This window comes from Apostichopus japonicus, chromosome 21 (genome assembly GCF_037975245.1).
Source record: "Apostichopus japonicus isolate 1M-3 chromosome 21, ASM3797524v1, whole genome shotgun sequence".
NCBI classification, from domain to species: Eukaryota; Metazoa; Echinodermata; class Holothuroidea; order Aspidochirotida; family Stichopodidae; genus Apostichopus; species Apostichopus japonicus.
Genome location: NC_092581.1, coordinates 8,617,303 through 8,632,363, shown reverse-complemented (window position 1 = coordinate 8,632,363; position 15,061 = coordinate 8,617,303). Strand labels below are relative to the sequence as shown.

General features: G+C 39.5%; 1 protein-coding gene and 1 long non-coding RNA gene across 3 annotated transcripts in view; one reads left to right on the top strand and one right to left on the bottom strand.

Annotated features, from left to right (window-relative positions):
* Nucleotides 1-2,621, bottom strand: LOC139962639 (uncharacterized). The gene is made up of 4 exons (XR_011791286.1): nt 2,486-2,621; nt 2,039-2,317; nt 1,517-1,734; nt 1-126 (listed from the first exon to the last, which is right to left on the bottom strand). It is a non-coding gene; the product is annotated as an uncharacterized lncRNA (long non-coding RNA).
* A 5,000-nt stretch (nt 2,622-7,621) lies between these two features.
* Nucleotides 7,622-15,061, top strand: part of LOC139962939 (uncharacterized) — a 9,393-nt gene continuing 1,953 nt past the window's right edge. The window contains exons 1-4 of one of the 2 annotated variants that reach the window (XM_071963357.1): nt 7,622-8,826; nt 11,258-11,413; nt 11,989-12,103; nt 13,557-13,613. In XM_071963357.1, coding sequence (XP_071819458.1) covers nt 11,354-11,413; nt 11,989-12,103; nt 13,557-13,613 — 232 coding nt within the window. In that variant the 5' untranslated portion in view covers nt 7,622-8,826; nt 11,258-11,353. The remainder of the gene's footprint in view (nt 8,827-11,257; nt 11,414-11,988; nt 12,104-13,556; nt 13,614-15,061) is intronic. The other variant, XM_071963356.1, reaches the window with a different exon arrangement.

Genomic DNA, 15,061 nt, shown 5'->3' with positions numbered 1-15,061 from the left:
CCAGCCCTTCGTCTAGTCTCCCGCCCTCCAGCTCTTTCTGAAGCTCCCTTCAGATAATGAATGATCTCCTCCTTTATCTGAGCATCTGTGCAGGAGAAAATATGTTGTGTGTACCTCTCACTGCCTCTGTTAATAAGAAAATGAGAAGATATTTTACAGTTTATCAATAAAACATATGTTTCACTGTCCAAGGGAGGTTGCTCTAATGCATCTCAACTAAGGTGGACGTCAGATCGAGATATGCAGAGACAAAACAAATGGGAAGTGAAAGCTGACCGTTGACTCAATCTTTACACCCATCGGTATGTTACATTATCATATGCAGGCTGATGCTCATTGCATCAGTTGTAGGGCCTACATCAACCGATTCACATAGCCGGTATAATAACTACTGGAAATAATACAGCACTCTACCATAGTAATTAACGTTAGAAATTATAATTTTCTAACACGTGTTAAGTTAAGTAACTACTATAATTGTGTTATGGAATTCAACAATTTCCCCTAGAACCTTAACCTATAATAACAACTGTACATCTCATAGCACCTGTAAAGATCCGGTACCTCATAGGCACCCATACAGCAGATTTGTAGTGCAAGTACAGTGGGACAAGTACGAGCACAAAAACAAAAATGCTGACTGTGATTACATGGCCCAGATTATGAGTACCAGTACAGTGGTATCAATAGAACATTACAATAAAATTTTTAGAGCTACACATTACCCTAGGTAGCATCTTGCAGTCCCTACTTCTAATTATTTTCAGCCTCCTAAACACCCTAAAAAATGACATTTGTTTAGTGCAAAATTAGACGTGAGGCCCAATGTTAGGAGGGCCATATCTCATAAATTGTTATGAATTGAAGACTTAAATTTTGCATGTGTCCAGTATGGATAAAGATGTACCCGCGCAAGATTTTTAGGGCAAACTGAAGTGGTCACCAGGAGATCTCTGCAATTACAAAGTGAACACAAATTCAAAAATTTGAGGCAATTCAAAATCCGTATTTAAAAAAAAACATCCCTATGTAAATGATTTACTGTGATATCACATATATGCTGACAGAGGCTCAATCAAAACTAGGATTCAAATGATTGAAATGAACTTTAAATTTAAAGAAATATTGCAAACCTTTCAAAACAGTATGTTTCAACCACAAGTGAAGTCTTGGTATGTTGCATGGGATAAAATTTATGACTAGCTAGGTACCCCACCAGGCGCTGTTCTACAGGGGGGGCTTTAGTACTCCCAAAATAACTTCTAGCCCCCCCCCCCAAAAAAAGCATGTGCCATAATCATTCAGCATGGTGTGATTAAATGCATTAATCCTTTTTTTTATAAAGATACTGACAGGTTTCACACCCAGTCGTCAAATACTGTTTCGTTTATTATATTGAAACAATGTTTATGGTTCATTATGAGGGGCTTGTTCTAACTGTTTTGAAATTGCAGTAAACTGCAGCATATGTTGTGTGAGTTTAATTTAGGAAACCAGGAGTTGGCAAAATGCATACCAAGTGGTTCTGAGGAGTTTTATTTGTTTTCAGCTCTTCTCCCAGCCTGTTCAGCGCCTCCAGATCAGTCACTGGGATGACCACTTCCTCAGGGAATACAAACTCTTCTTCACAGAGAGGTTGATCATTCTGAATATGAAGCTGCTGAACAGCATTCTTCAATTCCCTCACCTCTCCCTTCAATTCAGTCAGCAACTTCAGAATCATTCTCTGGGCAGCTGAAAAAGAAAGTCTCAAAATTTATTATATGTAGACTACCTGATCATCAACCTAAAGAGAACAACCTTATAAAACTATAAAAGGTTAAACTGAAGAGCAAAGAGTAATATACAGTAACTGTACCTGCATACAGCAGAAGGGTTCAAGGCAATCTGGGCAAAATTTCTCAACATTGAAACAACTGAATTATTGTCAAGCTGTTTTTCTGTAAAAAAAAATCAGAATATAGCATCATCCAACCCCATTTAGGGTGGCGCCTCATCTTACGGATGATTCGACAGAGAATATTGAAAACGAACTTACCATTGACTTTACTGCCGGAGCTCTCTTAAATCGGTCCTACTCGGCCACTGACAGGTGTAGTTCTGGGTACATGGTTTAAAAATCCACTTGCAGATGGCAATGACGGTGTCCAGAGAAACTGGATATGTTGGCACAGAGGGTGGCTGGTCAAACCTCTTCTGTGGTTGGGATTGCACTCAAATTGCTGGCAGTGGTGAGGCATTGGTGGAGAGTGTTGCTGAACCAGTTGGCCTAGGAATGTAATCATCATCCGAAGAAGTATCGTACCGACGATTTGCTCTGTTAAACACAAGGAAATGAACAGTTACAATTAGTTATCATAATTTTGGGGTGGGAAACGTTTGTGATGAACACATATGTTCCTGAAGCCAAATACGTTTTAATAACTAATTGGGGAAACAATGCTATTTCATTTGGTCCAAGGCCAGCAAAATTGGTTTCATATACCTGCAGCAGCAGATGATGCATTTGTACTCGATCAAGCTGAGCTCGTCTGTATGCTGCTTACTGTGTTTTCAAGTTCGAGCATGTGGCACAACCAATGCTACATGGCAGATGGAAAGTGACCCAAAAAAGCCTCGGCTCACACCTGTGATGTCTAGAACCCTTCTTCCACCGGACTCTGGCTCCTTTGCTTACTCCCAAGTTCATATAACAAATCAATGCTAACCCATCTTCCACATCAATCTACAAAACAAACATGTAGGCCACATGTTAACTTTTAGCTTGGGAAAAAACCACTTACATCTGTATGTACTGTATAAAAAGATGCAGCATTCCTAATGTATAAAACTACAATTACAAAATTGATTATAATTATTTGGTTTTTCAAGGACCCACGGCTGCTTCAATTATTGGTAAAGAAAAGAAAGGTTCAGTCATTAACCATCACAGTAACTGGCTAGAAAAAGGCAGAAGAAATAACACGTAAACCTCTATTTCCTCTTACAACTTGCCTCAGCATCTTCTGCCTGTTTGAGGTTCTGATGTGTCTTCAGCTCTTGTTAGCATCTGACGTGCCTTCTCATATGAATCTGAGGGAAGAAGTCGCCTGCGTTATTTTTTTTAATACGGTATGGGTTATCTTGTGTTCTTAAAGGGTGTGAAGACTCGCACCAAAAGAAACGTCTAATGCTGGTAATCTGACCTAGTTTGTAATGAGGTGTAACAGAAGTGTTAGACACCAGCACTTATTCCAGAAAATACACACACACAGCTTGCTACCATCTGTAATTAGACACTAGTGTACAGTCAGTACATATAGCTGAGGTCAATACCCACAGCACAGTGTACAAACAATACAGCGATGGACATCTCAGGTAAAGGTAACAAGGTATTACGTTTCATTACTGTACTGTCTGCATTTTGTAGCGACACGAACAAAACGTCACTTGCAAGTAACGTAACGTTTTCAGATGGCCGCACCCGGTTGGGGCGAGTCTTCAATGCCTTTAGGCAAAAGAATACTTGGCTGTCTGCTCCAATACTGTTGGGTTCTAGCTTCTGCTAGAGATTATCTAGCTATGGAATGACGCTTCTTATCCCATCCTGGGGGAAGAATATGTAAAGCAGTAGCACAAAACTGCTTTAGAGATATTTTATATTATCATATATTCTATATTTGTAAGCCTAAAAGGGAGTTCAGTAACACTAACAGATAGTCTTTCCATCCTAACCTACACTTTACATGTAAACAATACTCAGGAATATGAACTTTAATTTGGAGAAAACAAATGTGTCTAAGTTCTATATTTGGTCATGTTTGAGAAGTATTCTTTGTTCTTTGGATATGTAAATGTGTAAAATGTTGTTAATTAGTGACCGACTTTTGTTACCATCATCATCATATATACTTTCATAGTAGTCTAGTAGTACTAGCAGTACACAGGCGCTCGTAACGTTATACTACTACTACTACTACTAGACTAGGCCTATGGAGTATGGTTTCACTATACTATTATAGCCCATGTAATAGGCCTAGGCTATAACGTTAACGAGAAAATTTGCACAGGGGAGCGATAGCTCCCACTAGCCGCCATGATGGAAAATGAGAAATATGGAGAAAACTACGTAATAAATGACCAAATAATACCGAACATTCACGAAGTGAATTAAGCGTGAGATATAATAATAGATTGAATCTGCCACGTGCTTTTGTCGACATTTCGGACTTAGCAGTTTTTCATTTATTTTCAGGGGTGTGTTATGTTGATAGATTCTTTACTTTCAAATCACTTAAGTATCTTTTGAATGACTTTATAGATGGTTTTGTTGCAATAATGTTTAACTTCTGTCCCGGGACTTCTATATCTGCAACAAGTACCGTGTGATAAAGGATGTTTTATTCACTCAGAGATTTGATATTAAGGGGGTGCACTATTGGAATGATGAAAACTTGATTGCAATGAGGCGCCGGTCAATGGTGACGTGTTCGCTCGAGCTCCGAAAATTCTAATGATTTTTCTCCTTCTACTAACATCTGTGAACTGTTTACTGTTACGATACTCAAGGGAGGAACTGCTTCTACTTAGACCTGATGTTCAAGGTAATCTCAACCGTTTGGAGCCTGATATTTTTGCTGACTTAACAAATGGAGGGTGTCTTCGAGACCTGCCGACGGCCCAGCCTAACAAGCCTAGGCATATACGCCGCAGAAACCGTAAGCGAGGTAAGAGAGGGGGTCTTCTAGTTAAATCACGACGCCGCTGGAACATAACACCGGTACCTGGTATGATCTTGGCGAACGTCCGGAACTTGCATAATAAAGCTGATGAACTTTTCTGCCGCATTCAAACGATGAGAGACTATATGTACTGTAACGTCTTTTGTTTCACGGAAACATGGTTGACTCCCACCCACCCAGACACTATTGTACAACCACTTGGATTCTCTATTTATCGTAATGATATGGATCAGGCCGCTACTGGGAAGTCCCAGGGAGGTGGTGTGTGTTTCATGATCAATAATCAATGGTGCACAGATGTTAAGACTATTTCGAGAGGTTGTACCATGGATCTGGAGCATTTGACTATCAAATGTCTGCCATTTTACCTACCTCGGGAATTCTCATCGGTGACCTTGACGTCTGTTTATATTCATCCAGGGGCCAATTCAACGGTGGCACTAACTGATCTCGCAAACGTCATTACAAAAGCCGAGAATTTTGATCCGGATACTCTTTCAATTGTTGCCGGGGATTTCAACAAAGCTCATTTGAGGACCGTTCTCCCTAACTTATAACAACACGTTACTTGTCCGACTCGCGGGAGGAGAACTCTGGACCATTGTTACTCCAAGGTTAAATCAGCCTACAAATCTGTCGAACGCCCCAGTCTTGGTAAATCGGATCATTCGGTAGTCCTGCTCATACCGGCCTACAAACAAGACCTCAAGCAATCTAAACCGATCGAGAAGGAGGTAATCCTTTGGCCCCAGTCTTCGGTCGATAAGTTGGTTGATTGTTTCGATAGGACTGACTGGGATGTTTTCAAGAGTAACGATAATCTGTATGAATTCACTGTCGCCGTGACGGAGTATTTACGCTTTTGTCAAGAACAGTGTTTACCTACAAAAACGATGACGTCATATCCGAACAGAAAACCATGGTTTGATAAGTCCATTCGGTCCAAGCTCGTCGCCAAGGACGCTGCGTATCGTTCTCGGAACACCGATCCGGAATCCTACCGGCAGGCCAGATCAAATTTGAAGAAAGCTATCCGGGACTCGAAGAGGGCGTACCGGGACAAGGTTGAGGAGAAGTTCGAATCGGGCGACGCTAGAGAGCTCTCTGGTCGAACTTGAGCCTGATCACACAATACAAAGGTCCCGCGAAAACCACTGACACCGATGATGTCACATTGCCCGACCAGCTGAATGAGTTCTACGTGTCCCGGTACCCGCCCCATGCGACGATGTACTGCCACCATTTGAGATCGCTGAACACGATGTGAGACGAGCGTTCAAGGGTTTAAAGGAACGGAAAGCTGCCGGCCCTGATGGTATCTCCCCAAGACTGTTGAGGCGCTGTAGTGATCCACTCGCGACTGTTTTCACTGACATCTATAACTGGTCGTTGAGGTTGCAAAAAGTTCCTAACAGTTTGAAGGAAGCAACCATTATCCCGGTTCCTAAGAACAATTCTGCTTCCAGTCTGAAGGACTATAGACCTGTGGCACTGACTTCTGTTATTATGAAATCTTTTGAGAAACATGTATTGAAGTATTTATGCTCTAAATTGCCATCTGACCTTGACCCTTGCCAATTCGCTTATAGATCAAATAGAAGCGTGGACGATGCAATATCTATTAACATTCATGAAATGTTACAGCATCTTGAGAACAAGAATTCATATGCTAGAGTTTTATTTGTAGAATATAGCTCGGCTTTTAATACTATTATCCTTTTTAAACTGCATTCTAAGCTCATCAATGACCTCAAGCTCCCGGTTTCTATTTGTAATTGGATTTTAGATTTTCTTGTGAAACGTCCTCAGGTTGTTAGAATTGGTAATAATGTTTCTTCCGTGTTAACATTGAGTACTGGTACACCACAGGGTTGCCCTCTCTCACCGAAACTTTATTCACTTTTTACGTATGATTGTAAGGTATATAGCCCGAACTGTCTCGTGACCAAGTTTGCTGATGATACAACCCTCACTGGCCTCATATCGGACAATGATGAGTCGACTTACCGTGTACAGGTTGAATCTCTCATACATTGGTGTAATGAGAACAACCTACTCCTTAATGTTTCCAAGACTAAAGAGATGATTTTTGACTTTCGGAGGAAGAAGCCAGATATGCAACCACTACGTATCGGAGGAGACATCGTCGAGCAGGTCTCTTCGTAGAACGCAGCTCATTTTTAGCGATTCTGATCACCCTGCCAATGCATATTTCAATTTCTTGCCATCGCACCGCAGACTCCGTACCTTTAGAGGGAAGGGGCGTTTTACCGCCAGTTTCTTTCCATCTGCCGTCAAACTTTATAATAACCTGTAAATTGTATTTGCACATATTATTTATTTGTATTTTTCTATTTCTATTCTAAGGAGCTTGAGGAATGTTTTAATTTTCGATGCGTAATTTTATTGCTATCTATGTATGTATCTATTTACTGACAGACCTATGTATACGAGGACATTTTCCTCTACAGGCCTATACATATGAGGACAATTGAAAAATGTGAGGACAAATTTCGTGTCCTCACATTCTAAGTACCTTTAACTGACCCCCCAGGGGTTGATCAACACTGCTATGGACTTATCTCGAATGTGTCAATATTTAGTACTTTTCCAATACCTGGTGTATACTGAATGTATGCTAAAATATATATAGCGCCCTCTATTTATGTATACCTCTGCAAATATATACTTGTGAGGACATTTACAATATCCGAGGACAAATTTAAGCTAGAACCTATCCCCAGTCTATCAATACTCTATCAACACCAAAAAAGGAAAATAGTAATGATAATAAAGTTGTGACAACCAAAACAATAACAATAGCACCAAAATAATATTAATATATTATACTACTAATATATATATGTAACATGACTGACATATTAATTGTAAAAATAATATGCAAGATGATAAAAGTAATTATAATGATGATGAGGAGGAGGATGAAGAGAAGGAGAAGGATGTATTCCAACTTTATTTACCTATGAAGAATGATTAATGTAAACATTTCTCTCATTTTATATAGCAGTGGATATGGACCCATATTTACATGTTATACAATGTAAGATTATTGGAATGCGGGGAGAACATGACATACACTTTAACATAGACGTGCACTGCACTTTAAAAGTAAACATGAAGAAAGGAACAGAAATAAAAAGAAAGAATATGGCATCTTCCATTCAATACCCAATTTCCTTTGTGATAAGGTTTTCGAGCACAGAAAGTCGTCAAAAGTTCAAACTTATCAAATTGACTTTTGTTCTAATCATTCCCTCGAGACTCATCCCCAACCATTTGCTTTGCTCCCTGCTCATGCAGCATGATATATACGTTTCATATGACCAAACATAGCAGAAGTAATCATATTTACAATCGTCATTCCTGCTTCTGCAATTTTAATACCTAGTCTTGTGTGCAGTCAAACCAGCAACATGTACTCGATATTATTTTAAAAACTCCAATCCCACCCCCATTCGGCCATGCTATTTTTAATTTGATTGGGGAGGTTCCTATGCCCTCCCCACCTGGCATCGCCTTTGAGCATTTAGTGCTTGCTCTCAGTGCAGGGTTTCGGTTGTCTTATTTAACTCCAACTACCTATTTTGCATGACCCCCCCCCCATGAAAATCTTTAGAACCTCAGTGGTGCCAAGTGATGGCAGGGTTCCCCTTGTACGATTTTTTTCGTTTCCCTATTTCCCTCCGCATCGTCCGTCATATTATGATTTTAATGCACTTGATGTATGCCACTCATATAAAGTCATACCCTCAGATTAATGTGAACCACGATGCACCCTTTAATGACCAAGCCCCTACTTGAGTTACCTTAGACCGTCACCTGGACCATATGATGTAACTTAACCCTCCCCCCCCCCACAACAACCCCTCTTAATCTCAGAGTAAATCTCCGTCTCCAATGCTAATCCCACTACTGTATCTGCGCAAGTCCGGTACGCAAGGATTGCTGTTACTGTATATCATGTTGTGGCCCAATTCGCCTTCCATAATTTAACAAGCATTCTTGCATGCTGTACGAATTGACATCGAAGTGGCATCGAATTGGCATCGAAACGTTTTACTACTTGCAGATATCGCCCTGCCATGTAAGTTACATTCCAAACTGCTCTTTGTGTTGATTAAAGACCTAACATGAGTTACCATAACGATTCTGTGGTCAACACGTTACATCCTAGCCTAATTAGTCTACTTTAAAATTACTACTAGTAGTAGTACTAAGTTATTCGAAGGGTAGGCTAGGCATGGTCTAACGTACGTAGACATACTGTAGTGTAACGTTAGGTTACCAAATACAGTACCCACCCAGAAGTAGGAGTAAAGTCTAGTACATTTACTGTAGCCTAGTAACTATAGGCTAAACAAAGTGTATTATGTTGTTGTAATACTACTATAGATAATCCTTTCACTGCAAGTATTCTGTCAACATATGAATTAGGCTATTCAATGAGACGGTCAATCTAATTCAACATTGGCTACCAAAGAAATTGTCACAAAGTGGTGTATTTTCATTGATAGTATTCATACAGCCTAGGCCTAAGCCTACCACTTTAGTTGTCAGTTGTTGGATGTTACAGACTACAGTAAGGTTTCAAACAATTCAAGAAATAAGTGTTTGGAGTATAACACTATGCTTGCCACAACCTGATGAATTTTTTTGTTCGGAAAAGAAAGGAATATTAGCTCTTGACAAATACTTTTTAGTTCACTGTGATATAACAACTGGTTGAACTTGAGTTTATGGCCTTCGTGAAGGGTTAATATATGACCTGTTGCAAAACACATTGCATCCTTAAACATTTCTTAATAATCAAAATAAAATAAAACTGTTAGCAAACTGCTTATCCACTAGAGAGCCTGTGTAATAGAATGTGTAAAAGTAAGTTGGCCTGACGTTTCGATCCTAGCAGGATCTTCTTCAGAGGCTAAATGACAAGTTACAGTAACAGAGGGGACAAAAACACGCACAGAATACAGACAGGTTAATGAGCACGGTGAACACAATGAGATGGATGAAAGGGGATTATAAGTAGAAAGCAACAGGAGAAGAGGAGAGGAAGGAGATAAACTGTGGAGGGACAAAGAGAGGATTAAAGGCACAGGGTAAGGAATAAACTGGAGAGGGACAAAGACAGAAAGGTGTGAAGGAAAATGGAGGGGAAGAGAGCTGTGAGAAGAAGAGTGAAAGGGGGGGGGGGAGAAAGGGGAGAAGGAGTAGGGAACAGAGGAAAGTTAGTCATGTCCTTCCTGAATGTTCAGCCCATGAGGTTGAATGGTACGAAGGCGTTGCATCCAGAGCCTCTCTCTGCTGATTCGTACTAGGTCAGGATGGCTACCTAAGGATTCAATCCCCTGTAGGGACATGTCGTTAATGGTATGGTTGGGAAGGTTAAAATGTTCTCCAACTGGGGTCTCAGTCTTCATGGTGTTGACTGTGGATCTGTGACCATAGAATCGCTTCTTGAGGGTGGTTTTGGTTTCGCCAACATACTGGATGCCGCAAACACTACAAGAGATCAGATAGATGACATTGGTGGTAGTGCAAGTGATGTGACCCTTAGTCTTGTGTGTGAGTTGCATGCTGTGGCTGGTGATGGAATTGGATTCAACAATGTGGTGGCTGCAGACGATGCATCTCGAAGTACGATCACATTTGAAGGTACCATGCTGAATGGGTGTGGGGTTAGAAGTTAGAGGTGGAACAGCAGCACGTACAAGAAGGTCTCGTAGGTTGCGTGGTCGTCTGTAGGCGATGATGGGTTTTTCAGGGACGGCTCGTTGGAGTCTATCTGAAGTGAGGAGAATGTTGTGGTTGTTAGAGGTGATTTTCTGAAGGGGAGGAAGATTTGGGTGGAAAGTAACAACCAGGGGCAGCTTGTTGTCGCAATCTCGTCCCTTTTTGTCCTTGACTGCCAAAGTAGATGATCTGGAAAGGGAGCGGACTCTCTGAATGGCTTCACGCACCCTTCTGGCACTATGGCCCCTGGCAATAAGGTGTTTTTCCAAAGCATCTGTATGGCGAATGAAAGAGGAATTGTTAGAGCAAATGCGACGAAGACGAAGTGCTTGACTGTAGGCAATTCCAGACTTGCAGTGACGGGGATGGCAGCTTGAAGAATGGAGATACTGGTGTGTGTCTGTGGGCTTGGTGTATAAGTCTGTAGAGAGAGAACCGTGTTCCTTCCTCTCCTCTTCTCCTGTTGCTTTCTACTTATAATCCCCTTTCATCCATCTCATTGTGTTCACCGTGCTCATTAACCTGTCTGTATTCTGTGCGTGTTTTTGTCCCCTCTGTTACTGTAACTTGTCATTTAGCCTCTGAAGAAGATCCTGCTAGGATCGAAACGTCAGGCCAACTTACTTAAACATTTCTTGTCAGAGCTTACAGAATGCCAGTGAAAATGTCCTACGAAGTTGAAGTTGAAGGAAGAATTAAGTTCTTGATGCTTGTTATGGAGGCATATAAACTGAATATCTTCACCCTGGAGGAACTTCTTAATATCCTCATTGATTTCATAGATCATCTGGAATAGCTCTAGCAGTTGAGAAGCAGATAAAAACCTGTTTGTAACTTTGGAGCAGTCAGCTCACGAAAGAGTGAAGTTATTAAAGAAAATGAGACCTATGAGTCCTGCACCAGCAAAAATTGTAGTATCTTGTTCATCAGACATGACTGTAAGTAGTATTTTCTGCACACACAAAGGGCTAATTGGTTGTTCAAGTAGTCAGGATTCAAGTAGTCAGGATTTCTATACACCAAAGTTTTACAGTTATATAACTGCTAAAGAACAGCATAGAACTATCAATTTAAGTTGTTTCACTTCCTTTTGAAAAAAACTTTTGCAAGCAAAATACTCCACTTTTTAAAATTATATTTTGCACTATTGCTTACAGATACTGATATATAGATCAGGTACAAGATAGTTAACAGGCTACCCATACCCATTTGTGATGGTGGATAGACTATTTCAACCGTTAACTTTAACAGTCATGTCCAAGATTCCCGAGCTGACCCTAGGTCATCATGTATATGTTTGATCTGCCACCAAAAAGTATGGTTGGATGACAATGCTTACTTAACCAGTGTTCTCCCATGATTATAGTATTAGGTTTATCAATGAGTCTTCATTAGCTTGTAAAATTGGAATCAAAGCAATTTGTGCCATATAAAGGTAGCTGCATGTTATAGCATCATCTAAAAAGTGTAAATATTATCACAAACCTTCCAAATTGTTACTTATTTGTTTTAGATGGATCAGGGCAGGCAATGTGTCAGACGTAGAGGCAAACTGCCTTGTCATCCTAATGAGGAAGACCTGCAGATGGACAAAGATGGATTTGTTGAAAGGGTCTTGCCAGTGAAAGGTAAGTGTTGATTGGTCTAGTGCATTTCATGAAAGGTTTCAATAGTATCACTGTGGGTCATCAGGGTCTGTAGGCACATCTGGATAGGACATTAGGAAATGAAATTACAAATGGCTGAAAATGACTTTTAGATAGATGGATAGGTGTATAACAGACATGACATACATTAGAATGATATTTATGTAACTTCCAGTTCCAACTTTCAAAAATATTCCCCTTAAAAACATAGGGTCCACTTTAAAATTAACACATCAAAATAACTGTTGTAATTCTTTTGTTTTGGGGCTTGTGCTCATGCGAGAGGTATTGATTTTTTTAAATTTTGGTCATCTGTATCAGGGCTCATGTTTAAGAAAGTTTTAAGGTTGTCCTTTGGATTACCTAACCTACTGTACCATGCCACATTACTGCTGTGGGCCATAATCATGTTAAAACTTGAGACAGTTCAATTTTACGGTTTTGTTGTTGCCATCCAGTGATTGAGTTGACTTAACTCGCCATCCAAAATGTTACGTTTCTTTATCTTAGCTCCATAAAATTTCTAGATATTGCATGCTCTCACAATGTAAGACACACTTAACAAAATTCATAGCAATGAACATCTGATTTATGAACATAAACTACATTGGTATCCAAACCTCAAGCATAAAGAACTACAGTACATACAGTGATGTTGAGTTGGAAATATAAAAGGATTAATGCATCTACTATTAATATCTGCTGTCCTCACATACCTATGATAATGGATAAGCTGTGTATATGTGCCCTATGTATTTCTCACTTATCCACATGTTATACATTGCTTCTGTGATGTAAACATGATTTTATTAGGTGTAATGTATTCATGTCTAGGTTAATGCGTAAAATTGTGGGTTGTGAAATACATGTTCCACATTCACAGGGCATAAATTGCATTTGTGTTGAGAACCTATCACGCCTGTGTGATGTATATGTTACCAATGTTCACTGTCCTAATATTCATATGATTACATAAAACAGTGTATGTGTCTTTCCAGTCTAATACACATGGTAAACAGTGCTGCATTGTCGAAAACATGATGTAAATAATCTTAATGTATCCATTCTAGTGTACACTGTCCTCACATGTCTAGGATAATGTATAAACTGTGTATATATAGTCCTGAGATATGTTTCACATGCACACATGTGTGATGTTTACCATATATTACCAACGTTCACTGTCCTCACATGCATATGATTACATATAAAACAGTGTATGTGTCCAGCCTAATACACATGGTAAAGAGTGCTGCATTGTCAACAACATGCTGTAAATAAGTTTAATGTTTCCATTCTAGTGTACACTGTCCTCACCTGTTTAGGATAAATTATAAATGGTACGTGTTGAAAAAAATGAAAACTTGGGAAGAATTTCATGATTAATTTTCCAGGGATACAGTATTACATGAGTTCTTTTATGCTTGATTTTCAGTCACATTTACGGCAGACTCGTCAAGTACACCAGATATTCCTAAAAAGCCTCAGACAGGTAAGTTATTTGGTTTACCATGCCACAATACCATAATCATGTCAAAAACTTGAGAATGTCCAATTAGATGCAGCAATAGTTTTGGTGTTGCCATCCAGTCATAGAAGAACTTATGTATATAGATTTATTTCATTTTGTATAACTGCCAACACTACTGTATATTGTCAATGGTATCAACATTTTCATGCCATGCGTGGAAAGATGGGGGGTGGGGAATGTGAGGCAGAGTACAATCTGTGATTACTGTCATTTCTGACAAAATTCTAATGGCACAATCATTCAATGCCACACAAACAGGCAGGTATCTTGCACTAAATGTCTACCAAACATCTGCTGGAGCTGGTCTATTTGACTAAGGCTGTGTATTATGCATATCAATGGGGAACTATGCATGCTTAAATCATATAGTTTGTAAGATGAAATTTAAGAATTATTCCTTTCATTTCTCTTTATCAATATTTATCTAAAAGATTCAGTGCAATGTTCTCTGACAAATCTTTTAGTTGAGTTTGACAATGCCCTTGTTTATTGATGTGTCAGCTACAATCTTGTCAAATGTATACCACTAGGTGGGCACAGAGAGGGAAGCTGCCATATTCTTTATTGGCAAACTTCTTTCACTTAACCATGTATGCAAGTTTAGAGATGCTTCCTCAAAGGTACATTTGAATTGCTGCAATTTAACCTCCTGCAAACCAACTCATGTGAATAGTACATTTGGAGTTCCTTATAATAATTGTATAACTTTCTTCAGTGGCTGTCATGGGTCAAGTAAGGCAGTGGACAGGAAGTAAAGGACTATAAGACTACTAGATGAAAGAGTTTGTAGTTTATTTACAAGCCAAAAAAAAAACACCTGCAAAAGAAATAATAGAATTACAAACTGTTAGCATAACATTTTGGCATGTACGTGCAACACCATAAACCTTTACACATATGTTGATATTATAACAAAATGGACTGATATAGTGTTACATTCATACAGTTTATGATCCTAATATTCCCTCATTACTGTATGTGCAAATATTCCATCAGAGTCCACTTAATATAATTTTAAGCAACTCTTTGCACAACAAATACAGTATTAAATTAATTGGATTCTGAAATAAACTTAATGACAACAGCATCTATACAATGACTTATGGGACCGCTGTTTAAGTACTCCTGGTTCTACAGTTCGCAGCAAAACATGTGGGAACACAAAGTTTCCCTGGGCTGTAACACACATTTGAGTCAGTAACCCGACAATACAAACAATTAGGCAGGAACACACAGTTTACCTTTAACTGAATTCTGGCAGGAACACACAGTATACTGCACAGTGCCGAAGAGTGCAATGTCTCTCTTGCACCAATGCCCCAATTGCCGCTACTGCTTTTATATTAGTCCACAGCATCTCAATCAAAGATTCCATCCAAACACAGTGAATGAACGTCTCTTGAAGTTAC